Source organism: Cydia amplana, chromosome 2, assembly GCF_948474715.1.
Source record: "Cydia amplana chromosome 2, ilCydAmpl1.1, whole genome shotgun sequence".
Lineage (NCBI taxonomy): Eukaryota > Metazoa > Arthropoda > Insecta > Lepidoptera > Tortricidae > Cydia > Cydia amplana.
In genome coordinates, this window is record NC_086070.1 from 1,715,613 (window position 1) to 1,741,130 (window position 25,518).

General features: G+C 38.5%; 2 protein-coding genes across 2 annotated transcripts; both read right to left on the minus strand.

Annotated features, from left to right (window-relative positions):
• Window positions 1–653: 653 nt before the first annotated feature.
• On the minus strand, window positions 654–5,364 carry LOC134655805 (putative transporter svop-1). Its single transcript, XM_063511284.1, has 10 exons — window positions 5,287–5,364; window positions 4,971–5,132; window positions 4,091–4,253; window positions 3,696–3,817; window positions 3,083–3,321; window positions 2,765–2,913; window positions 2,314–2,431; window positions 1,572–1,861; window positions 1,041–1,168; window positions 654–751 (listed from the first exon to the last, which is right to left on the minus strand). Exons 1-10 carry the CDS (start codon window positions 5,351–5,353, stop codon window positions 654–656), a joined length of 1,536 nt encoding a protein of 511 aa, XP_063367354.1. The 5' UTR covers window positions 5,354–5,364.
• A 5,874-nt stretch (window positions 5,365–11,238) lies between these two features.
• LOC134662007 (uncharacterized) lies at window positions 11,239–23,977 on the minus strand. Its single transcript, XM_063518246.1, has 10 exons — window positions 23,870–23,977; window positions 19,087–19,248; window positions 15,973–16,135; window positions 15,401–15,522; window positions 14,762–15,006; window positions 14,088–14,251; window positions 13,475–13,601; window positions 12,877–13,160; window positions 12,021–12,148; window positions 11,239–11,416 (listed from the first exon to the last, which is right to left on the minus strand). The coding sequence occupies exons 1-10, from the start codon at window positions 23,955–23,957 to the stop codon at window positions 11,313–11,315; spliced, it is 1,587 nt and encodes a 528-aa protein (XP_063374316.1). The 5' UTR covers window positions 23,958–23,977; the 3' UTR covers window positions 11,239–11,312.
• Window positions 23,978–25,518: the final 1,541 nt, after the last annotated feature.

Below are 25,518 nucleotides of genomic sequence, written 5' to 3' on the forward strand. Positions count from 1 at the left end.
AGGAATGCATACATATTATCCATAATGCATATAAGCTCCACTACTGTATACGAGTACTTGACGCAGTACCTACTTAGTATACAGACTTAGCGTAGCGTGTTCTGACTCTAACATGTAATTTACAATTCGAAAGATTTAAAGACCAAAACTGTTTTTCCAAAGAAAGGCTAGAAGATAATGAGCGTAGCTTTAACATAACTAGACAGAATTTAATATGTAGTTTAATTAAATTGATATTTATCGATGTTTCTTAAAAGAAAAGGAATGTGAAATAAAAATAATAATAACTTTCATTTTAATAATATATTTAGACATGTCTTAGCACTACTTAATTACATCTTAATTGTTAAGATTATGAAAATAAATATATATATATCTATTTTCATAATCTTGTATAATGCAAGGAATATGTACAATGCAAGCATCGCACATTTCTCGCGTCAGCATTAAATACAATGACTTTATAATAATTGCTGTATTTGCGATTACGCCATACATCGATTTATGAATTAGTTTACGTTTATACGTGCTCCTAGCTAGTACTTACTTATATACCTTGGTTATCAATAAATACATATACCGAAATCAGTGTTTCCATCAAGATTGCAATCAACCATCAAGAATCATATCAACTCAGATGTACGACCCGTACACTACAATTTGGTTTTCTCTTCCTCTATCGGACTTTCCATTATTTTGTGATCTTTCTTTTTCACATCTGCAGGGAGGAAAAATGCAACGACTAGACCACCTGGAACAATTAAAAAATTGCATTAATAGAAACGCAATAAGATACTACTTGCCCATTCATCTAAGTTAAGAAAAAGAGTATCAACCTCGAAATCAGATATGTTTAGCTGAAAATTTGGCCTTCATTGTGGCGTTCTACAGGTTTCCTGAAAAGTCGACGTATATAATAATGCAGGTGTACTTATGCGAGTTTCCAGCTTATTGTCTCTCATTCTGAGGTAAAACCTTTAATTTTATACTTTATACATCATATAAGTACGTCAAAAGAGAGAAAGCATTCGTATATTTACTTGCAACCAGCACTACGTAACCACTTATCATAGGAGTACAGTAGTCTGCTAGTAGCTGGGCGATGAGCTGCACACTGAAGAAGCCGAACCCTCGCGCTACAACCACCGATAAACAAGTTGCCATACCCCTGAAAACAAAGTTACAAGAATTTAATCAATGTATTGCAAAATAATTGGCGGGTTTCAATTTGGAGCGCTGGTCACCCTTGTCTGTAAGCGTTTATAGCGGTTGTTACTACTATGAGTATAAATTTCAATTCAAAATTCTATAAAATATTATTTTTAATAAAAAAAATATACTAGATTATAAATACATAAAATGTGACAATTTTATTTTTTATACTGGATGTAATCGATTAAAGCAAAATATAATTATTTCTTTCAAATCTCAAAGTGTATTACGCGTTTACAAAGAATGCCATTAATGACAGCGGCAAATTAGATTTATTCAAAACAGTCAAAACATAATTCAATCTTGACTTTAAATTCGTTACATGTTATGTTATGGTTTAGTTAAATATAGGTACAAACCTTAAGTATGTGGGATTCAACTCCACCAAGTAAGTATTAACATTGCCCAATATCAGTGCCACATACAAAAATATATAGAACAAGGCAATGCTCAAAAGTGGAATTTTCACAAACAGCAGGGTGACTCCTGCTACTGCAGAGATGACAAAAACTAATAGAGTCGTCCTTTTCTTTCCAAGCGGACCAACCACGAACGAGAGCAGGACATTGAGAGTTCCTGATGCTCCGGAGTAACACATCACGGCGTAGAGAGTGAGAGATTGAATTACATTATCGCAGTCTGTTGATTCCTGAAAAAAAAAAATCAGTAAATGATCGGCTTTGCTTGTAGATTTGCAAATAGGGTACACAGTTTGGGTGCAATTCTAACTTTTCGTAACAAGAGGAACGCCAGGCTAAAGCCAAGGTACCTAGTTTGAGATGGGCGCCTGGATCCCGCGAGTTAGAATCCTGTTTCCCAGGAATATAGGAAACTTGCCTAAGGAAACTTGCACCAAGGCCACAACATATTAAAAGTTCGTTCAGTTTTCGAGAACTCTGTTCGAGAACACGTTCGTGAACCCTGGGGGTCTAGCCAAGGTGACAATCGTAGGTAAATCGACAGAAGCCAAACGAAAAATGTACCGGCCATCTAGTGACTGTTTCCATAAGTATATACCTACTTCATTTTAGTTTCGATTGCCGTTTTCTATCAACGATTGCCGTCTTGACTAGCCCCCCATCTAGGCGTTAGTTTACATACGGAGGCAGAAGACGAAGCGGCCTTACTCGCCACAGTGCAGAAGGCCTGCCCAGAGCTGTCGTCACCGTTGAAGTACGCGTTCGTCATTGTTGGCACCCACATCGTGTAGCCCGTGGACCTGAAAATATTTCGATATCCAGTAAGGAATCTCAAAACGAAAAAACGGAACCCTTATAGGATCACTCGTGCGTCTGTCTGTCTGTCTGTCCGACCATTCCTCCCCCTTTATCTCCGAAACGACTGGGTCTAAAATTTTGGAAAAATACAAAATTCTTTACTTATAGATGACAGAAAAACCTATTAGAAATGTGCAGTCAAGCATGAATCGGACTTAATATACCCTTGGAACGCGAGTCTGACTCAACTTGGCCGGTTTTTTTTTTAATTTAGTTACTTAATCAAATTAAACTAACTTTTTCTGGTAGATGGTAAATAAACTTAAAATTCGTACGTCATATACGCGCACAGTAGAATGTAGTACAGTTTCAAGTTGTTCCTGAGCAGTGGCGGCTTGAACAGTGGCGCCGTCTGCTGCCACATTCGACGGAAAAATGATGAAGCTTCCGTTTGGATGGACTCTTCCATGTACACCACGTCCATCTGGAGACAAAGGTTATGGTTATCACAATGATATGGATCAGATGCTTCGGAGTGATCCAGCATTATAGATATGTAGGTAACATGGATATAACGACGCGACGTCCCACTTGCATACTGGAGCGGTGTGCGGATTCTAATTCAAACCGCTTATAGTAGTTATCACCCTTACAGCAAACTTCTTCCCAGTCTCATTCCACGCATGCATGCTCCTCAGCACCTCTACCGCCTCCTGCTCCCGGTCCTTGCTGAGCAGGAACTTGGGGCTCTCCAGCAGCACCAGCATGCCCAGGCAGCCGATGATGCCGGGGACGCTGATGATCTGCATCAGCAGCCGCCAGGGCCGGTAGTCCAGGGAGAGCCAGGAGATGGGGTAGCGGAAGGTCAGGCTGAAGACTGGGATCGCAAATACTGTTGGGGAAAAGCAAGAATATTTTTAAGAATGAGGTTGTTAATAATGTTGAGAGGTAAAAAGGTAAATCATGAAACCAGGATATGAACAGTGCCCGGCAGTATTCACTCAGGGGCAGATATAATTAGTCAAGTCTGAGTTGAGTGGGAGTGAACGTCGCTATAGGCCCCATCGGACCCTCGAGAAAGCAACAGGATATAATACCATGAATACGAATGAGAATGAGTAATTACAATTCTATTTAGTCGAAGTACTGAGTAAACACTTAAGGATCATAAACCTCAAATGTTCTCAAAATGTGGTAAGTGCGTGAACCTATCCACAAAAACTATGTCTTTCGTCGACGGCGTGCTGTAATGGGATCAGCGCTCACCACAAATGATGAACTGCACCAGCATGGTGGCACTGGCCATGAGGAACATAAAGCGACTTCGATGTCTCGCGGGTGTGGTCTCACCAACCAGAACAAAGGCTGCTGCATTCGCTGAAGATGTACTGAAACAATTATTTCGTCACAAAACAGGTAATAATTACATTATTTGATGTTCTTCATGGCTAATAGAACCTTCTTCAGAGTTATCAGAAGTCATGCTTCATACTGGAGCAGCTACTACCACAAGAACTTCAACACCACTAGGCGCTGGTAACCAGCCACATACTTACAACCAGGTTAAGAACTGCTCCTATGGGTATAGCCAGTTGATAACATCCAATGCATAAAACAGAGCCATCACTTGTAAAGTTCTTGAGAAATACTTAATTACTTACAATCCAGCAGAGAGGAACTTCAGTATCGCCAGACTCCGGTAACCAGGAGCCATGCTTGCAGCCAGATTGAGAACTGCTCCAATGGGCATCGCCAGTAGCAGGGTCCAGCGGCGGCCGCGAGTGTCCGCGCATAAGCCCCATGCGTATGAAGACACCATTACACCTGAGAAGTATGGCACGTAAGAACACTGGATGTGACTCGTTTCCCGGGACCTCCACCATCGATCGTTAGCGCCGATCACCAGCGCCAGGGGCGAAGGGAGTAGCTCGATCCGCGGAAGCTAACCATACGGGCGGAAAGATACCAGACCTAAGTTTAAAAATAAATCTGTGTTGTTGGCTTAGGGTGTTGTTTTAGGGGTTTAAAGGTCCCTTTTTATAGTTTTTCGTAAATAAATCTTAAACGGTGCCCCGTAGCAAAAAATGTTCTATGACATAAGCAATCTACATAAAATTTTCTACAAAAAACATTCAGTACACTTTTTCGCTAGGATCAATATTTTAAAATATATTAAAGTGGGAAAGTCACGTATAATTTGTTCTAAGGTTGGTTTTTTTTTATGTAATAGTCAGCAAACGAGCAGACGAGCCGCCTGATGGGAAGCGGTCATCATCGCCCATGGACATAAGCAGCATCACAGGAGCCACTTAAGCGTTGCCGACCCTCGTCGTAGCGTTGTCGTTGCGTTCGTAAATAACTCGTAAACGGTAGCCCACAGCAAAAAATTGGTCTCACCTCAGCACGTTACTGGCGACTTCCAGCGCTGATCTTCGGATGAGACCATCCGGTCAAAACAACAAAATTAAAACATACAACAATACAAAAGACAAAGATAATAATAAGTAATGGGACTTGTGTTTGTTTATGATAAGAACCGACCTATGAGAGGCACGGCAGACAGCAAACCCTGCTGACTGGTAGAGAGCGCCAGGTCACACGCCGCCGCTGGCAGTATCACCGAGAAGCCGAATATGTCCAGGTACATGGCTAGGATTAGGAGGCAACACGAGCTGAGCATTGCTATGTTGTATTTCCCGAAGCCTGCAACATTAAGTCGGTTAAGGTTAATGTTGGAAAGAGCGGAAATTTTATGCTTATAAATTTCCAAGGTTCCTACTTTATTAACTTTTTGGAAACTTTTCGTATCTTCGACATCTACAGAAACTATTTTAGTTAAATAAGTAATTAAACTTACCGGTTAACTCTAAAGCCGCATCGAAACTACATTTTCGACTGGAAACTCTCGTGTTATTGTTATCCATATTGAACAAAACTACACGTATTTAATACACTTTCTTTTCTTTTCTTTCATGTATATATTTTAACTTTTAGTTGTGTACATGTCCGCCATAAACATTTAAATCTTTTTCGTTCTCTACCATTACATTTTTTTCGAATTCTTTTATTAGATACTGCCGAAATTCATTAACACTTCAGCTAATATAACATTTTAACATAATATAAAATATTGATAAAGAAAATTGGAAAGTTTTTGTCCAAAAGTTTGACGGTAGTAGGTATGTCTATTTTTTGCACACTTTACAGCCGAATGGGCTTAATAATTAATGTAGTAATTGATTAATTACTTAGTCGTAATTTAAAACTAAATATTAATCTAATGAACACATTACAACTGTTAAGAAAACAACACCATACTTTCTTTATATACCGCATTGAATTCAATGCACTGTAACCACTGAAAAGGTGTTTACTGAACTAGGTGTCGAATTATCTACGTAGGTACTAACAAACATACAAGCGTGACTTCAGCTAAATACTCCATTATTCCTATTCACTCTCCCTGATAAAGATAAAATAGAATAGAATGTAGAATGTAAAAGAGTCATTCTAAAAAAATCTCATTCCCCTGGACATACATATTCACAAATTCTCAGGAGATGCTGCTTTATTGGTAGAGTGCGAGAGTGGTAGAGTGTCTGTGCGGAAAGAGAAGAGTCGTGAAATGTATGGGATCCAATACATTCTACGACTCTATCTCATTTTTGGTGATCGTGCAACCCGTGCCAAGTTCCATCTACAACCGTAACTGCTGAGTGGAATCTCCTGGGAATTTACGAATAGGTATAGCCAGGGGAATGAGATAGCTGTAGAATGACCCGAAATTGGTGTCACTTCTGCAAGTGGAGTATTTGTACAAACGCAAGTGACTAAAGTGTCATTCTATGGAACTTGTTAACTATGTAAACAAAAGTCACTAGTAAATTGACATTTAGAGACAATTTTAAGATGGCGGTTTGTTTACATAGTTAGCAAGTTCCATAGAATGACACTTTAAAGAACTTGTAGAATGTAGAGTTGTAGACGTTCTTCCCGACATTGACCCATAACGAATCCCTTTGACGTTTTATAAAGAGTAGCTGTTTTGGCTAGTTAGAGATGTCTCAGGTCTCTCTGGAGCTCTACTCTATGTCGCCAGGAAACAAATATACCTACACAAGTCACTTGTTGTTATCTCAAGTGGTAACTAATCAGATACTTGAGATCGAAGTACTAGGTACTGGAAGTTGGAGTAGGGAAAATGTGAAGTAGGAATTGATAGGAGTTCTGATTAATTTAGTTAGATAACTCTTTCATTTAAACTACGAATTCTACCATAGCTATCATTAAATATCAACTTAACCATATATTTTTAAGCATGCAAGCAGCATGCAGCATGTACCTACTGAAACCGTCTAATGTGCAACTGCCCTGCCGTGGAGTTGAATAAGTTAGAGCATAAGTATTATTTTAATTTTATTTTTAGCTTTTGTTTCATATACTTTCAGATTTTATCTGCTTAGGTAAAAGCCGAAATACATTACAGGAAAACTTGTAACATTAAATACGAACTTTTTCTTTAGTCAACAAAACTAATCCAAAACTCGTAACTTTATTTAGGGGTTGCTCAGGGCGGCAGCGACGAACTATAGCCGTCTCATTTCCACGCCCTCGGAAAATCGATAGCCTCCTACTTGTTCCTCGTACCCTGGTAATTCTGACTAAAATGGCGGATCCGTCACAACTCCTTTGCTTTCAAAACCCCAAATAATAGACACTTGAAGATTCGATTAGAACCATTTATTTTGGCGGGAAAAGACCCTCTTGAAATATCAAGGACCTTTTACATTTCCTTAGAACACACTACAGCAAAAAAGGGTCTATGAAGAAACATGAAAGAAATGAGAAAAGCAACATTTTCTTTTGATATTTCCTTGAATTAACGTTCTTGAACCTTCTACCATTAAGATTTCCAAATGGAAAACAGTTTGAGATCTGTTCAGACAAGTTTCCACGACATCTGGGGTACCAGGGCCATATGATACTCGAGAGGCTTGCCGCATTCTTTTACGAGGAGTCGCGAAAGAAAATCTGTTCTTATGATACGGCAGTTCTAATGCATAACTTGCATAAGACATCTTATACGCTTCTAAGGGCCACTTGCACCATCCCACTAACCTGGGGTTAAGCGGTTAAACCGTTAACCAAATCGTCGTCAAATCGTACTGGTAACCATGGTAACTCCAGGTTTAACCGGTTAACTCCAGGTTAGTGGAATGGTGCAAGTGGCGCTAAGAAAACTATAATTATACTATTTAATTTTCTTTAAAAGTAGAATACCACGAAATTAAAGCAATAATATTAAAACATAACGACATTTAATAAAATAGTTAAAAAAAATACCCTATCGCCCACGTGATTCGTATCTCCATTTCTAACCCCTAGGGGTGTGAAAATCAATACGCCAACGCATGCGTGCAAAGCTTAGCTACGCTATCTCTTCAACGACATGTGCTCCTGGTACCACCGCCCACAATATCTGAAAATTTCCTGCCCTCCTCCAGGTTTTCCCGGATGTAGACCTTCGACTTCCGTTCTGTAGGGCGGTCTGGAGTTTCCTGGGTTTCAGATTGTTTGGTTTTCAGGTTGTCGCGAGTGCGCATTCTCAGTGCGCAGAGCAACAAGTGTCTTGAATGGGCTCCTTCATTCAACGGTGTTTTGTTTTGTTTCGTTAAAGGCACGCGGTGAAACACGTGGTGCGTCATGAATTGTTTCAACATTGTGTTTTTCCACCGGTGACACACCACCTGGTAAAGGCTACTGATGAGAAAGTGGCATTTTATCCACATATGGGGCGAAGTAATCAGATGCCAATTTTGAGTTGTTTCCTTGTGTTAGCTGGTAGAATTGAGTTTTAAATGATGATTTTGAATGATAAGTATTTAATTAATGACGTTCATTTGATTTTGATTTTTAGGGTTCCGTAGCCAAATGGCAAAAAACGGAACCCTTATAGATTCGTCATGTCTGTCTGTCTGTCCGTCCGTATGTCACAGCCACTTTTCTCCGAAACTATAAGAACTATACTGTTGAAACTTGGTAAGTAGATGTATTCTGTGAACCGCATTAAGATTTTCACACAAAAATAAAAAAAAAAACAATAATTTTTTGGGGTTCCCCATACTTCGAACTGAAACTCAAAAATTTTTTTTTCATCAAACCCATACGTGTGGGGTATCTATGGATAGGTCTTCAAAAATGATATTGAGGTTTCTAATATCATTTTTTTCTAAACTGAATAGTTTGCGCGAGAGACACTTCCAAAGTGGTAAAATGTGTGTCCCCCCCCCTGTAACTTCTAAAATAAGAGAATGATAAAACTAAAAAAAATATACGATGTACATTACCATGTAAACTTCCACCGAAAATTGGTTTGAACGAGATCTAGTAAGTAGTTTTTTTTTAATACGTCATAAATCGCCTAAATACGGAACCCTTCATGGGCGAGTCCGACTCGCACTTGGCCGCTTTTTTTTTGATATCTTAGTTAATATTTTTTACAGGTTGGTTAGGTGAAAAATTTTGTGTTTTACAAGGGCGAAAAGTTGTTGTTTAACCTTTCGTGCTAATATTGATAGCCGAGCAAGCGAAATATTCCAAAATTGAAATTTGTTCAAAAAATGGAATCTTGAGCGGTACGAGGTTTTCAAAGCACGACGGTTAAAAAAAATTTGCACCGAGTGTGTAGTGCCTGAATGACCTAACTATTTAACCGTTTTTTCTTAGTTTTAAAATTATGAGTGAAAATAGTGTTAGTTTAAATCAACATATCAGTTTCTAGTGCTAGCCTTTATAAAAGGGACCTTTTATCCATTTTGAAACCGGTTTTTTTAAAGCTAGTTTTATTAGATTAATAACTTTGAATGACGATACATTTATGCAGTTTCACGTTCAGTACTGACTTATTCTGTTTGGTTCAGAATGGATTAAGCGAAGGCGATTATATACGATAGAGGAAAATAAGAGCAAGGGATTTGACCCCCCCCCCCCCCCCCATTGAAATGTTCGCCGAAAGTAGTTTTGAGGCAAGTATTTTTATTCTATTATAAAAGTAAATAAAAATCATATCTAATAGTTGAAATTCTTTATTAACATTTGTGCCTACTTAAATATGTTATAATTAACTATTACAATGCTTGATGTGAACAAATAACAAGTGCGTGTATAATGCTTATTACTATAAATTAGAATTAGAACATACCTAGCTATAGTAATTACGATTACACTAATTACACTAATATATTAAGTACTTACATTTCTAAGTACAAATACATCACAGAACATTAATTGCCAGGTGTAAAAATATCATAATAATATTTATTGGCAGTCTAACAATAGAAATTGAACGTTAAGTAAATGGCACAAAGTAGTTTTTTTAATACACTAGGTGTCAGATACAAACTTGCCATATGCCCTGACATAAAAAGTACCCTTTTAATTGTTTTCCTACTAAAATATCTACTTATAAGTACGAGTATATAATTCTAAGTGTATTTATTTCTAATTCAATTTACTATACGCTACCTACTAGTAATTGGTGGGCACTTACAATTTATTGGTTTAATAATTTGTTACATAAATACAGTTTTAATAAAATAAATGCATTTATGGACCAGTAAGCAGCGAAAATAGCTAAGCGGCCAAGGCGTTGAAAATGATCCATAAACTGTCTTATTTATTTATCAACAAAGTTGCTTAGTGACTTACGCTGCACCTGGTTTATAAAATTTAAATAATCGAAAAAAAAAACTGATATATTCATATATCATAATATCTGTGGCATAATAAAAATATGAAAAAATTTTCATAAATTGTAAAGTGTATACAAGTAGGTGCTAATTTCACAGGCAGGCACCATTTTTAAATGGGTATCTTAAAACGTTTTAAGTTATATTTTTCTATTACCTTTTTTACCACGACTGCCCAAAAAATGTGTGTATCGTTAAACTTTTTAATAGGTAGCCCAAGTTTAAGTACTATTTTCACTTTTAAGCGTATTAAGGTTTTAGCTATTTTACAAACTTTTTACTTGCATCTTCAAGATTTTAGGGTCAGCGTAATCGATAACGGAGCAAGGGTCGACGCGTGCGTCAACCCTCAATAATGGCCCCCTCATATGCGTGGCGTCAAATGACCCCATGGTTATTTTTTATTTATGATAATAATGATATTAGTGACCTGGATTTTTTACTAATTACTTATGTAATTATTTCAGGATGCATAACCCTAATGTGTTAGTTAGTTGAGTAAGTTGGGCTTTTCAATATCACTAGTTTCTAAAGTCGTCTTTGCCAACTGACATCTCTTCAGTCATTATACATAACTTACTTCGCAAGTCACTTTTCCGGGTTTAAAAATGTATAGGTGGCATACACCGAACATTGCGTTATCTACGTTATAAGTATATAATACACCCGCCCCGGCTTCGCACGGGTTAACAAATTATACATAAACCTTCCTCTTGAATCACTCTATCTATTAAAAATACCGCATCAAAATCCGTTGCGTATTTTTAAAGATCTAAGCATATAGTGATAAGAAATTTAATTGAAGTTAAAAATATAGTGTACCTACCGTCACTAAATTCTGTAAAAATAGACACTTAGGTACTCAGTTGTCATACTATTAGGGTGTTTGCTACATTTCAACATTTTCCCACAGAAATTCCTTTCATCGTGCTATCAAAAGATGCCAAGTCAACTTTTGCTCGATCTCTATACCAACGCCTATATACAACAGCCTCCTAAAATCCAGGTTAGATCCACCGCGAACATCGAAAATCATAATTTCGTTATTTGCTTCCCTGTCGCTTATTCATGCGAGCGATAGAGAGGCAAATAGACGATCGGACGAAAGTGCTTCGTAGTTAAGTTACGAACCGCTTCATACTGGTTCATGGGTTTCATTTTGAGCCGGTTCTACGCTCTTCGTTGTGTGTTTTACTCGTTTCTTCTTGCCTGGAAGAGTGAGACAGACTGCGCAGCACGCTGAAAGAGAGAAATTAAAATGTTAGTGAGTAAAGGTATACCGTGCGACCGGTGTGACAACTTTGGGCAAAAACTATTAGACTTCACAATTCGAAGGAAAACGTTCTAATTATTGTTCCCTGAGGAGCGAAAACCGAATTTCGCAAATTGCGGGGATCTTTCTCCAAGATCTATTTTACGCCAAGGAAGGCGTAATTATAGAGTGACAGAGAAAAATGTCCGCAATTTGTGAATCTCGATTTTCGCGGTTAGAGCCCTGATTTCCCGAAAGCAGCTGGATCGAATTGGAATATTGTTTTTTTGTTTGTTTGAAAGAGTATAAAACATGTTGTTACACAGTTGGTTCGAGGTAACAATTAAAATATCTATTTTAAGCACACTTGTGGTGTTTATTTTTTGTAATTAGGACTTGATTTCAGAAATCACCATTTTGGCGAAGTAATACTGCTGTTACAGACCATTGAGAGAGAAAGAGTGTAATTTTAAGTTATGTTTTTGACTTTTTCAAGACGCTTCTCAACCTCGCTTTATATTTTCCACTGAACTCTATCGATCAGGTTATAAGACCGGTATTTCTGGATTAAAAAAGCATCATGGTACTTACTGAGCAACAGTCCTCCGAAGAGATAGAAGCTGATGCCGCAGTTGACCCTCATGAATACGCCGATGAGGTTGGAGCTCACCACAGAACCGAGACGGCCCATCATCATGGACAGGCACACGGCCATAGCCCTGTAATTAAAAAATAATAATTTTAACCTTTTGGACGCCAATGACCGATATATCCGCACCGTAGGTTCAACGCCAAAAACCGATTAATCGGTCACAGACCACAAAGCAACATAGACCTACGTGCATATGCATAAAGTTCAATTTCACTTTTGACACTTCGGTGACGTGGCGTCAGCGTGACAGCTTTTGTGTTTGACACGGCGTCGAAAAGGTTAAGAGGAGTAGACATGGCACCTTTTGGCACGAGCCAAGCTCAGACAATCAGCTTTTCCGCTTCTTTAATGCGGCGTATAAAAGGGGCTTGCTGGCCGACCAGCAATCCCCTTTCCGAATCCAGCCTGGAATGGAATCCGAATTCAGCCTATGAAATAAAAGATATACGGTCCAAAAAATACAAGGATCATAATAAATGCGGTTATACAAAAGGTTCAGTGATGATGGCATATGGCACTCTTAGTGTCCCTCTTCTGGGCTTTGCTCAGGATAATATTAGCAATTTAGCACACAACAAAAAACCGACTAAGCATAGGTGTTGTTTGTGTTTAAGGTTTTTTCTGTACATATTTATTAGAGAAGAGTCAAAAAAATAATCATAGACTGCCTGGTCTGAACCAAACGTACCACAAAGTCAAAGGCTGTATGAGATCAAGAGCAAGAAAATATAACAAAAGCATAAACTTGAGCACTACAATTACCAGGGGGCTATATAATTCCGGGAGAACACAAACCTGTATTTAGTCGGGAACAATTCCACAGCCACAGCGTTCATCATGCCAATACACGCTCCACTCATCTGGAACACCGCGAAGAGAACCACCGCCGTCTGCTGGTTCGAGGCCAGGTGAGCGCTGATGCCGCACAAGCCAGAAGCACCCAGGATCGTGAGGAGGATCAGCTTCTTGCCCACGAAGTCCACGAGGAAGCCGACCACGATGTACATGGAGCAGAACACGAGGCCGATGTAGATGGAACGCTCGAAGGTCTCGGTGTTCATGGTGTCGTCGCAGACCGTCTGGATAAAAAGGAAAAGTCAGAGGGTACAGTGGAGAATCATAATGGCCTTTAGTTAGTAAGTTTAAAGGATCGATTTTGTATGCTTCATGATTTTCCGAGGATTCCTAAAGCTGTGGATTTTTTTTCTTGATTGTAAGGATGTACTTTTCCATTGATCTTACTAGTGATTCCAGGAACTTATCTGGTTAAAAAAATAGGAACTCCTGCTGACAGGCTATTTTTCCTTTTTTTTTTACCTACAAGCATGTTTTTTTCATCGAAAAAGACCTAAAGGGCATATATCGGTTAAGGCGTTCTAAAAAATAAACGTACATCAGTAGCATTCACGGCAGCCTGCTGACTTGCATCTAGAATCTCGCAGATCCTGGCGTTTCCGACGCCGTTGTGGTTGGCCAGCGAGTTGAGGATGGTCGGGAACCATACGTAGAATCCGTTACACCTGGAAGTAATAATTTTCATTTTCATTTTCAATTTGTTTGCCGGTTTTTGGATGTAGATGATGTAGGTAAAAAAATAGTGAGCAATCCGGACTAACCTCAGTGAGTCATGCAATGCAAATAATGCAATCTGCGTTGGAATTCTCTCTTCTGGATTGAAAGGTCAATATGGTAGTCATTTTTATTTACTTCTAACTAGTACCTAGACTAGATGTTTTACTATTAGTTAGGTTGCAAATTATGATTAGAATATAATGAAATGAAGAAAACAGTAATGAGCTCAGCTCAGTAAAACACGATAAACTGAATGGAATGGAAAAATGTGACGACCCACGAGAAAAGGTACCTTTTGGCGGTTGGCGCTTACGCTATTATTAACGCAGCTCCAATATTATTGCGGCGCTATGAAAAATTATCTTATTATGAAAATAAGAACAATGTGACAAACTGGTTCAGCATACTTATAAGTACATAGTTTCTACACTTACGCTGAGAATATCCCGTATTGCACGAAGCAAGTGAGGCAGGTCCATTTGAGGAGTTTCCCTTTGAACAGGGGCGCTGTCTGGTCCCACATGGAACTCAAAACTGCCGCGATGCCCTTGCCGCTGCTAGCTGTCACTGCACTCGGATCCACTACCAATGACTTGATCTGAAAACATAAAGTATTAATATCAATAAACACTCCGAAACCCGAATAGCTGACGTGGCTGAAACAGCCGCCAAGCTGAAGTGGGACTGGACAGGGCACGTTTACCGTATGCCAGATGACTTGTGGGCTAAATCAACCACCAATTGGGCCCCACAAAATCTTACTCGAGGTCGCGGCCAACCTCGACGGCGTTGGCGAGATGACCTCGATGCCTTTGACAGGAGCTGGTGGGAGACGGGTCAAGACCGGGATACGTGGAAAGGGAGGAGGGAGGCCTTTGCCCATCAGTGGGACACTCTAAGCTCATATAAATAAATCAATAAATGTTGTGCGTATTCTAACACCTAAGGGCAAGCTCGATTATCTAATTCTGAAACCACACTGTGCTTGACTGTTACAGTGCTAGGATGTGAGGATGAACGCTTTACATCAGAGATCAGTCCAAACATACGAAGGACGCAAACTGCAACTTAAAGCTTTTGAGTTTGAAATTGCGCAGCTATTACTCACCGGGAACGTCTCCGGGTCAGTCCACTTATTGACTGCATAGATTTTCTTCACAGTAGCCAAGCACTCATCATATCTGCCTTGCGCGTTAAGGAACTTGGGGCTCTCGGGAGCCAAGAACAGAAGCAGAGCGCCCAGGGTGTAGGGTAGAGCTGCAGCGATCACGAGAAGGCGCCAGTGGCGGTAGTCGATGCCCAGCCAGGAGATTGGCCAGGCGAAGTCCTGTGGGAGGACGAGCCAGGAGACACCTGGAAAATAGAATTAGTATAGATTTATTTATGTGAAATATACAGAATTATGAAGTTTAAAGAAACACACTTTACAAATATGTTATAAGACACAAAAACACAAGCGTTCTCCATTTAACCCTGATCACTACTAGGGTGACTGCTATAGTTATTGGCCACTACAAGGCCACTACATAGTAATTACTATCTGACGCGCACTAGGCCAAAGTAAGTGGACCTTTTTATTTCTTCAGGAACTCGATCTCAACCAATAACAAATTTTTATTTATACGTTTTGTAATGTATGGGTTTTATTATGTTTTTACCCACTCTAGTTTGTTGCACCACATAAATCATTCTAACTCGATATATTTTACTGCAATAAAGGGAATTATGATATCCGAGGTAAATGTACCAGGCAATAACACGGTCCCGATCCCCACGAACGAGGCTCCGAAGGCCACCATCTTGTCCCTGTGCTGGAGGTTGTTGAACTCGCCCAGGTATGTGTAGACGACTGCTGAAGGGCCCGACATGCTACAAATCGATAAGAATAATAGAACATTGCAATTTAAAAGGTAACTACAAATTTTATTTTTTGAACCAGCGATCATCTGTCCTGTTAATTGGTTATAGACTTCACATAACATGACTTGATTTACTACTACTACCAACAAAAGCTTGCAACACAGACAAGGAAGTCAAAACAGTCCCAATTAAGAGGCCGGTATCGATTTTAGTCGCAAAAATGTAAGATTTAGTCGATGAAATTGACAAATTGTTCTGTGTATAATCATATTAAAATGACATGTACTGCAATCCGATCTGAAAAATGCTCCTGTACTTAGCCCGAGTTAGCCCCTTTCTCTTCAAGTGTTTGAATTTGAACCTGTGCTTGAACTGTGTAAACATTTATTGAATTGAGATTTGTGTATTGAGGGAGTACATATAAATTCCTTGTTTTAGATTAGATGATCATATACTTACAACACAGCCGAGAAGAACGTGAGAACAGCGAACACTGGCAGGTTGGGTGCGAAGCTGGCCAGTATGCTGAGGAGCACGGAAACCAGCATGGAGACTATCATCACCGGCCGGCGGCCGCGCGTGTCCGCCAAGTAGCCCCACATGTGAGATGTCAGGATCATAGCTGGAAATAAATGTAACGATATTTAGAAGAAATTTTTACCCGACTGGTGAAGGAGAGTATTTAAGAGCGTATGAATGGAGGTATTTATATATTTTTTAGGATAAAGGATAAGGTACAATGATGTTATAAGATTTAACACAGTTGTGGGATTTACAATTGCTTGCGAGGCCTATTTAACCAAAATAGGATTTATTCATTTCCTTTTTTAAATTCGCTTGTTAATGATTCCTTACTAGTCAGGACTATAGGTACATACCTATGCGATACTTTTCTATTCGTTAAATATTGCAATTTTCCCTAAATTGTTTCCTCATTTGTAAATTATTTCTGTCCCTTGTTTGTTTAAATAACTTTTTTGTCAGTCACAACACACTAATTTACACATTCACGATTTTAGATCACGAGTATAGGTACTTATAAACATATCTATAAATAAAATCGGTTCAACATATTTTCCTTAACTTATTGCAATCTGAGATAACTGGCCACAAAACAAGCCGCTATTTTTTCCGCGTATTTCCTGTTAGAAGATCTTATGAATTCTAATTCTATATGGCTATTGGGGCGTTGCCAATTGACAAACAACGTGTCAAATGGTAGTTACTGATATTGTTGATTACGAATTTATAGACTGGGCATGTGGAAATAATTAAAAAATAATAAAAAATTACCCCCATTAAAATATAGTGCAATCGATTCTCCTGTCGATTCTGAACAATCTGTTTTTATTTTAGGTTTTCAGTGGGGTACTTATAAAACACCGTGTATAACTTTTTGAAGAATACGTGGTAATTCTGGGTAATTCTATGTCAAGACCCGAGAATTTCTATAAGTCCACTAGTCTTAATGTAGAAATTGTTGACGATATTTATCTTTATTGAGTCAGAAGTCGCCAATTAGCATTCACTTATCACGCCCCCCGTACTTAGATACTAAAAACGCAACAGTTCGTGCAGTTGCTCAACGATAAAGCCGCGATAACCTCATGTTGTTCACATTAACAAAATATTATCGACGACTGAGCAATGAACTTTAACTTAGCAATTACAAAAAACATGAGCGTGGAAGATTACAGCCGGAAGACATAGTTTCTCTGGAAATTTGTATCGCCTTACTTGATAAATTAGGTCAGTTTTCATAATAATGAATACATAGAATGGGCTGCTACTGACAGGAGTTTGTAATTAGTGACTTAAGGGCATTTGAGACTGAAAATAAGCAATGATAGTCAACTTTACCACGTGACAAGATAAAAAGTCGTGGCAGAAATGTTAAGAGGCCGGTAACGATTTTAGAGCAGAAATGTAAAATTGATAGATTTAGTCGTTGAAATTGTACACCCTTTGTTACGTAATATCGAAATAACAAGTATTTGTTTCTATTAGCATGTCTTCTCATCTTGCCTTTTAATAATGAGATCGCGAGTGTGCCTCACCGGTAATATATAACGAGAAGGGGCAGTTTTTAAAAAAATTATCAAAAAATTATGGTGGTAAATTATACAAAATGAATGTATAAGAACAGTTTCAGGAAATGTTGTAGATTGTTTAAGAATCAAAATTACGTTGAAATTAATTCGATTTTCAGAGACATTGTCACTTGTTTTGAAATAATTTCTGGAAAAAATTTATTTATTTATTTTATTTAGGTACACTACTTCAAAGTCATAATAACAAAAATGTAGTCTATTGTGGAGTACAGGATATGTGTAATACAAAATTAGCATTTTGAGCAGTCCATCTTTACGATATTTACAAAATCAGTGCTTTACTAACCTAACCTAACCTAAACGTCCATCAGAAAAAAAATCATTACTAATTTAGTGAGTCTGTCTTCAAAAATTTGATCTATTAAACGGCAAGATGAGAAAACGTGCTAATAGATACCAGTACTTGTTATTTCTATTACGTAACAAAAGGTGTACAGTAATTTCATCGACTAAATCTATCAATTTTACATTTTTGCGACTAAAATCGATACCTGCCTCTGCTTATAATCTTGCCCTCTGTATGACAAACAAGATCAGCATGAAGAATCGACAGCAAGCATTTATTAGTCAATATTGCACTGGTTATGATAAAGATAAAGATAAAAAATAGTTTATTCAAGTAGGCATAATTACAATGCGCTTATGAACGTCAAATAAAGCTAGGTAGACCGGCTCCAACCCTACACCTCTGCCCCGAGAAGATTTAAATACCCCCTCAATTGGAGGAGGGTATCCCAATATGGGACCGGCAACAAACTCGGCGGGACACATCTTTTCAAAAAAAAATTACATCTTATAATTAACATGCATTACGAGAAAATAAGTAAAAAATGTAAATAAGTAGATGAATTAACAGGCGAACCGTACTGTTCGAATTGCCAGGTGGCCTGAAAGTCGAAAAACCACGTGTCTGTTTCCATAATTATTTAAGTTTTTAATTGGCGTTTTCTATCAAATATAATTATCTTCTTGGCTAGGGCCCCAGGATAACTCTATCATGAATTCATGATAAAACAGCAGCCAACATTCAATCAACAACCCGCGAAACTCGATTGGAGCATGAGTTTAGCTTATCGTGGTTGACCGTACGATCCGCTGGACTAGTGAACTTAAGAGTACGCTATTACATATTGAGAATTATAACTCAAACATAAATAATGGTTTAGATGGTTTAGCAGTAGATGGGTTTTGCTGATAATTGAGACGACTTAGTGTAAGGCCTGAGTGGACGCTCGAGTTGGGCGTGCAGCGGGGCGGGGCGTGCGGCGTGCATGTTAAACAAATGCAAATGTATAGGAGCGGCCTTAGTGCATGCTGCTCAAATCACTTGTGAGCCCGACGCCACGCTGCACGCCACGCTGCACGCCCCGCCGAACGCTCCGCTTCGAGCGTCCACTCAGGCCTCACGTAGCTTGTCTAAAACTTTTACTAACTAGAAAAGTTAACACAGAATTTTACTTACAAGTGAAAGGGATGGCTGCGAGCCATCCTTTGATCCCCATGCTAAGGTTGAGGTCGCACTGAGCGGCTGGGATCACATAGCCAAGGTTCAGGGTCTGCATGATCACCCCCATCAGGATGATGCCACTCATGAGCATGTGCGCGATGTTGAACAAGCCCAGACCTGTTGGGAAAACGATTCTTTAGTGTTTAGCTATAAAATAAATTCAACTCAAGGTAATGTACGCTCAGAACTGATTTGGTCAGAACTCCTTGATGTTACAGACTCTCTCTCAGTGCCGGATTAAGGTATTTTGGTGCCCTAAGCATTTTTAGACTATGGTGCCCCCTCTCCCTAGGATCATCGAGATTACATTGAATTTTCTTGGTAAATTGAGTGACGGTCATTTTCAATCCGTCACATCATTTTATCACGGAAATTGATAGTGCTGCAGCAGTAACTTTGCAACAGGAATGCTGCTGCAGTCGCCATCCGAATGTCACCCCTCTCAAAGTTGGCTGCACTACATATTAGTATTAAAGCAAAATAGCTTCCCGCTGTCTGTCTGTCCCTATGTATGCTTAGATCTTTAAAACTACGCAACGGATTTTGATGGAGGGAGACAAGAGGAAGGTTTATGTATATTTGTTAACTCGTGCGAATCCGGGGCGGGTCGCTAGTAACCTTTAAAATGATAATGAAAATCCGAGCGTAGCGAGCGCGAAATTTTTTCGATAGAAAAAATGTAATTCGATAGACAATTGTACATTTTTACTGGACAAGGCCGAAGCCCTAGCTCCGCATAAGGCTGGACGTCCCGAGCGTCCGACCGCGGCACGTTATCATACTTAGGTACACCCAATGGCGAAGTGTGAGCTAGGCAGAAAGCCCAGCTGCTAGAGAGAAAAGCTTGGATTTGGATCTAGCCCAAGTGTAATTGAGGCAGAAAATCGACTTTGGCGTAAGGTGGAAGGCCTCGCATAAGACATAACGCCGAACTGCAAAAGAGTGGCTTGAAAACGAATCTATAATCTATGTAATCACGACTCTCCTAGTGCTTGCTCTTTTTGGCATCACTCGAAAGCGCGACTTGATAGGACAGTTTTCGGCTTCGGCGGGGCCCCTTATAACACTTTGACAATTAGGTCATAGGATCGCGGCTATATATGCAGCAACTTGGCCTGGCCGACAAATCTGGCGTGCAAGAGAGCAAAATTCGCTATATAATCGGTAATCTATGTCGAAAAAATCGGCTGGCCGCAAGCCCGACGGCAAGATTTTTTGGCCATGAGCTTGAGGAGCTTGTATGGTCAAATCAAATGCCTACGATGAAGACATTCTTACGTGCTCTCACTCTCTTACTCCTACGACCTTTCGTTATTAGATGGGTACTTCTACACGTACAAAAAGTTTCATATTGTAGGTACATACTCCACTAAGACTGCAATGCTAATTTGCTAATGCAGCCTGTGCGTTTTTCTGCCTACGTTTTTGGTGCCCCCCTAGACGTGGTGCCCTAAGCACGTGCTTGTTTTGCTTATTGGTTAATCCGGCACTGCTCTCTCTCCTACTGACTTTAATGCGTAGGAGTGAGTTTTATTAACTCCCCGACGCAAAAAGAGGGGTGTTATAAGTTTGACACCAATGTCTGTCTGTGGCATCATAGCTGTCCAACGGATGGATCGATTACGATGCATTTTTTTACGTGAAAGCATTATTCTTGCCATGGTTCTTAGCTATGTTTGTATAAAAATCCATCCAGCAGTTTGAAAAGTATCAGGTCTTTTCCATACAATTGCCGACAAAATTAAGAATAAGAATAATTTATTGATTATAGAAATTAATCTTATGGACACATGAACACAGGTGGATCCCAAACTAGGCTATGCCTGGGACTTGGGCTTTTAGAATGCGGTTGACATTAGGAAATATTGGTTTTGAATTGGTTCTGATCATAGTTTTTATGTGTTGACATAAAACTACGGATTCTTTATAGGTATCACTTATTTGTGAGTATCAACTATGGAATATTATCAAGTCATGATTTAGCACATGACCTTTTTATTATGTTTATTCGAAATAAAACGTCAATAATCATCTCTATTTGAAGCTCACAGATAAGTGGAATACATAACTACACAAACACATTGGTGTTGACATGCGATCTAATTGCGTTATCATTTGTTTGTGAGGGGTATTTCCCATTGCGTTCTGTTTTGCAAAACTTTATGATTGAGTAAATAGTTTCTTTACGTAAGCTTAGTGAGTTTATCATATAACTTATTTAGTGGTTAAAGCAGCTATAAAGTTAGTTTTATTGACAAGGGATAAGCCTTTGCTTTGAGGGGGAACTTTCCTTCTTTACTGCCTTACAATTTGTTTAGCGGGGGTGTATTTTTTTGCAAATAGCGATTTGAATAAAATTTCGCTCATTGTGCATGATTCAGCAATAACTAAATGTGCGCTTAATACCTACTACATACATATAATACTGGCCTAGTATTAAACTAGGCTTTGAAGGCAGGGACATTATGATAATGAGATAACAACGTTATCTTTTGCGTCGAATTGCCAACTGTATTTATGTATGTTATATCACTTTATTGCACATAAACTGTCATACGCATCATTACGCATAGCATAAGTCAATAAAGCACAACAACGCTATTATTACGGGAAGGCTTGTGTATGCAGAAACTAATTATATATGTATTGCGTCATTCTATAATAAGTTGTGGTCTTTAAATTGGAATCCGGATTGCAAGCTATGATCATTCTGATCTAAAGATAAACAACTGGGGAACAAAGGAAAATTGAGTTTGACAATCTTGTCTTGTATTTTTATTGTAAAATGTAATAATTGTGGCTTCCTTGTGAAACGATATTCCCCAATTAGCAATTACTTCACTCCCACAACATTTTCTTAACCATTAAAAAATACATTTACGTGTTTTGAAAACATCAGGTTAGGGATACCAATTTTTGAGGAGATTGTGTAAATGAAGAGGTATTAGTGGTTATTTAAATTATACTTAGCATGGGTAAAAATCTTTGTTTTTGTATGTAGCGGAGACGTTTTCGAGGGTCGTTCGGTATTTCAGTACGATTTGCAGTGGGAATACATTTTAGGTAGGTACATATATTATTCAGTTACCTACTCCTACTTAATACCTAACCTTTTGGAGCCAAACCGCGGCTCTAGGTACACCTTAGTCAAAATATGTGGCTTGGCCGTTTCGCTACCGTCACATGGGCGTAAGGTGAAAAATGTATTCACTGTTCATTACTTTTCTGTTATCTTATATAATAGTTCTTGTAGTAACGAAACCGCCACGACACATACCTAAGGCGGGTCCTAAGGTGTAGACTTTGTGAACCAGAGTAAGAAGCTTGGCTCTACATGAGATTTGATAACTTTTTGACAGTGCGAGCTATGGTCGTCGAGACCATTGCTACATTTTACATGAAAATGTTTTTGGTGGGATTATCATTTCTATATTCTAATTAAGCTTACTTACACTTAGTCTTGTAATACCTATATATCCTAAAATTATATGAAACTCGATAGACACTCGATTCAATTAATTTGCCTCGATAAAGAAGATATCGACGTGATAACTCTTAATAGGTACTTTCATTACATCAGCTTCTAGTTTATTTATCCGTGCAACTAAACTCATAAACTATATCGTGTGTCGTCAAATATTTGTTCTACGTAAGATTTATCTGGGCTTAGTTTTAAATTTCCCAGTGTTTGCTTGGGAAAACCTAGCGTGTGTGTTCGGTGGGTATCCTTCCAGTATTCCTTCCTTCCAGGGGATTGAACGTTTCAATCGTGACACTAAGGCAGAAACAGCAGGCATTTGTCAAGGATATTGACAGTAACATCTCCAATTTCTCGGCTGCCGTGACGTTGTACTACAACCGCTGTAGCGAATGTAGCGATAGTCAGTCCTTTTTGGTCGTATTTGGCACTGGCGACTCCATTAACAGTTCTTGTCCGGATTATGAAACGCTCTAATGTGGCTCGCAAAACCAAACTTAGTCTTGAAGATGCGGGCACACGATGCGCAATGGAGTTGTCCCAGTCGAGTTGTGGGGAATATTATGTAGGAGAGGGCTTAGGTCGGGTCTTTCGGATATGTCGCTTAGCATCTAGGTCTTTCAGACACTGCTGCTCAAATTGATCTACTTTCTTATGGACTCTAGAACGCCATTCCTAATGCTAACGCTAACGCTAATGCCATCTTTAGAAATTGTGAAGACGTGGACAACTCATAATAACTTATCAGTGTCCTTATTATAAGGTGTAAAAGCTTTCGAGAACTTATTATTTTATTACAGACAATACAAACTAGTAATAAAGAGTGTTATCGCCCTCCGTGGGGTCCAATGTTCTTATCTCAATTATTGTGACGGCTAACTTCACGGGTCGCTTGTGAAGTCGACGTCATAGATATGTACACGTCTTATTACAATGCCTACAATGGAGTAAAGTGCAAATAAACTACAAGTCTTTGACGTCGGCCGGTGCAGCAATATTGCGCAATCTAGCGATGACGTTTTTTTGTTTTTGGAGTGTTTTAAAAATGATAAATATGTGTTGGCAACATTTTGATAACATTCCTTGGAAGCATACTTCCTGTGATGGTTATGGGGTCGTGATCTCGATTGTCGCAAAGAGATTAAATGGGCACTATATAGTAACGCTACGGAGAACTTGGTCACTTTCTCTTTCGTATATTTCTTGCGATTAGTTTTACCGACTTCAAAAATGAGGTAAATACGCCTAATGATGACTTACCAGCCTCCAGCATGGCCTCGTCCAGCGTTGCGGTCGTAGGTATCTTTTTCGTAGACGGCCTCTTCTCCATTCTCCCGTTTGCCACCATTTTTGTGAACTATCTGAAAAGGTTATGTACACCGTTTTAGTCATTTAAATATTTTTAATGCTAAGATGTTTTTTATTTAAGTTCAAGATGTTCATTTTGCATAGGCTGTCAATAGTATTTCAGCGTGGAAATGATGAGCACCTTTTCACCACGAATATTAGAAAGCAGTTTATTTCTATAAATTGTTTGTTGTAATTTTAGTTCTAATTTTTATCTTTTCTTCTTTTTTTATCTATATCAAAGAAATAAACGTTTTGTATAATTTAAAAAAGTATATTTATAAATTATACATTTTATGGTACCTACCTAGTAAAGTACCTAGGTAAAAAGTTCCGAAAAATGACAAATGTATGATTTGTGTTATTTTGTTCCCCGCCCTGTTTTTATATCATAAGTTATATTGTAGAAACTAACAGAAAAATATTTAAATAAACGTAGTAAACGTGAGATTGCGTTAAAACGTTAATTCGTCATAATTTGCTGTGTCACTAAAACAACACAGCAACAAAGAAAGATTACAATTTATTAATGAAACAATTTTATACCTACAGTGAAAATTATTTGATCATTCAACTCGATGATATCAGTTGCTAGTGTTGCTACTCAAAACATAATCCCCGCTGTTGCAGGGAATTATAGTTATTTATTATTCAAGAGTCTTTGTCACTAGCTGGGGAACGAATTATTTAATAACTATTAAATTAAAAATATTAATATGCATATGATTGAGTGATTTAAATTTAATTAATCATATTTTATTGCAAAAAATATAACAGCTTACAATTACCAAAAAATAAAAAACGTACCTACTTGGAAAGTTAAATGATCTAGTGCAGAAACGTATCACTTTCTGCACCCCTTTTAGAACAACAATGACCCTCTTTTACAGCATGAGAAATGAAATCATAATTGTAAACTCTGCAGTCATGCCGATTAAGATGTGTCAACGTTGACATTGCTTACATTGTGTAGTTAATTGAAGCAATTGTTACCAACCCAGACAACCCATTAGCTGCAATTGTATCAAATCAGCCATAGCTCTAAGAGACTATAAATAATCGACAATTATTGCGTGATGTTTTATAAGTAATAACCATTCTATTTTTAGACGGAACTACTGATGTGAAATTGCTAAATTTCCATATGGAATAATTTCGGCAAGGCACTTCTCATATTTTTGTATGGGTATCGAGATTTTTCCTTCTTTTGTTTCCTGTGAAATTGTCCTAAAATATCCAAAAACTTTTTCAACTTTTCGGAAACTTTATGCATCGTGATAAAATAGGAACAGTTAGTTGTCTTGTAAATGTTTCCGCCTCTTAAGGACCATTCAAGAAATACTGGCATGGCAGCTGAAAAAGTTGACAAAAATAGTTGTAGAACTGGGGCCCATTTCTCGAACAGGGCCCCATTTCTCGAACGGCATTAGACTAATATTATTAGTCCATGAACTGTCAAATCGTATGGGTTATCATGGCAACACACTAATAATATTAGACTAATATCGTTAGACTCCGTTAGAGAAATGGGCTGGGCCCCTGGGGTCGGATTCAGATCTAAC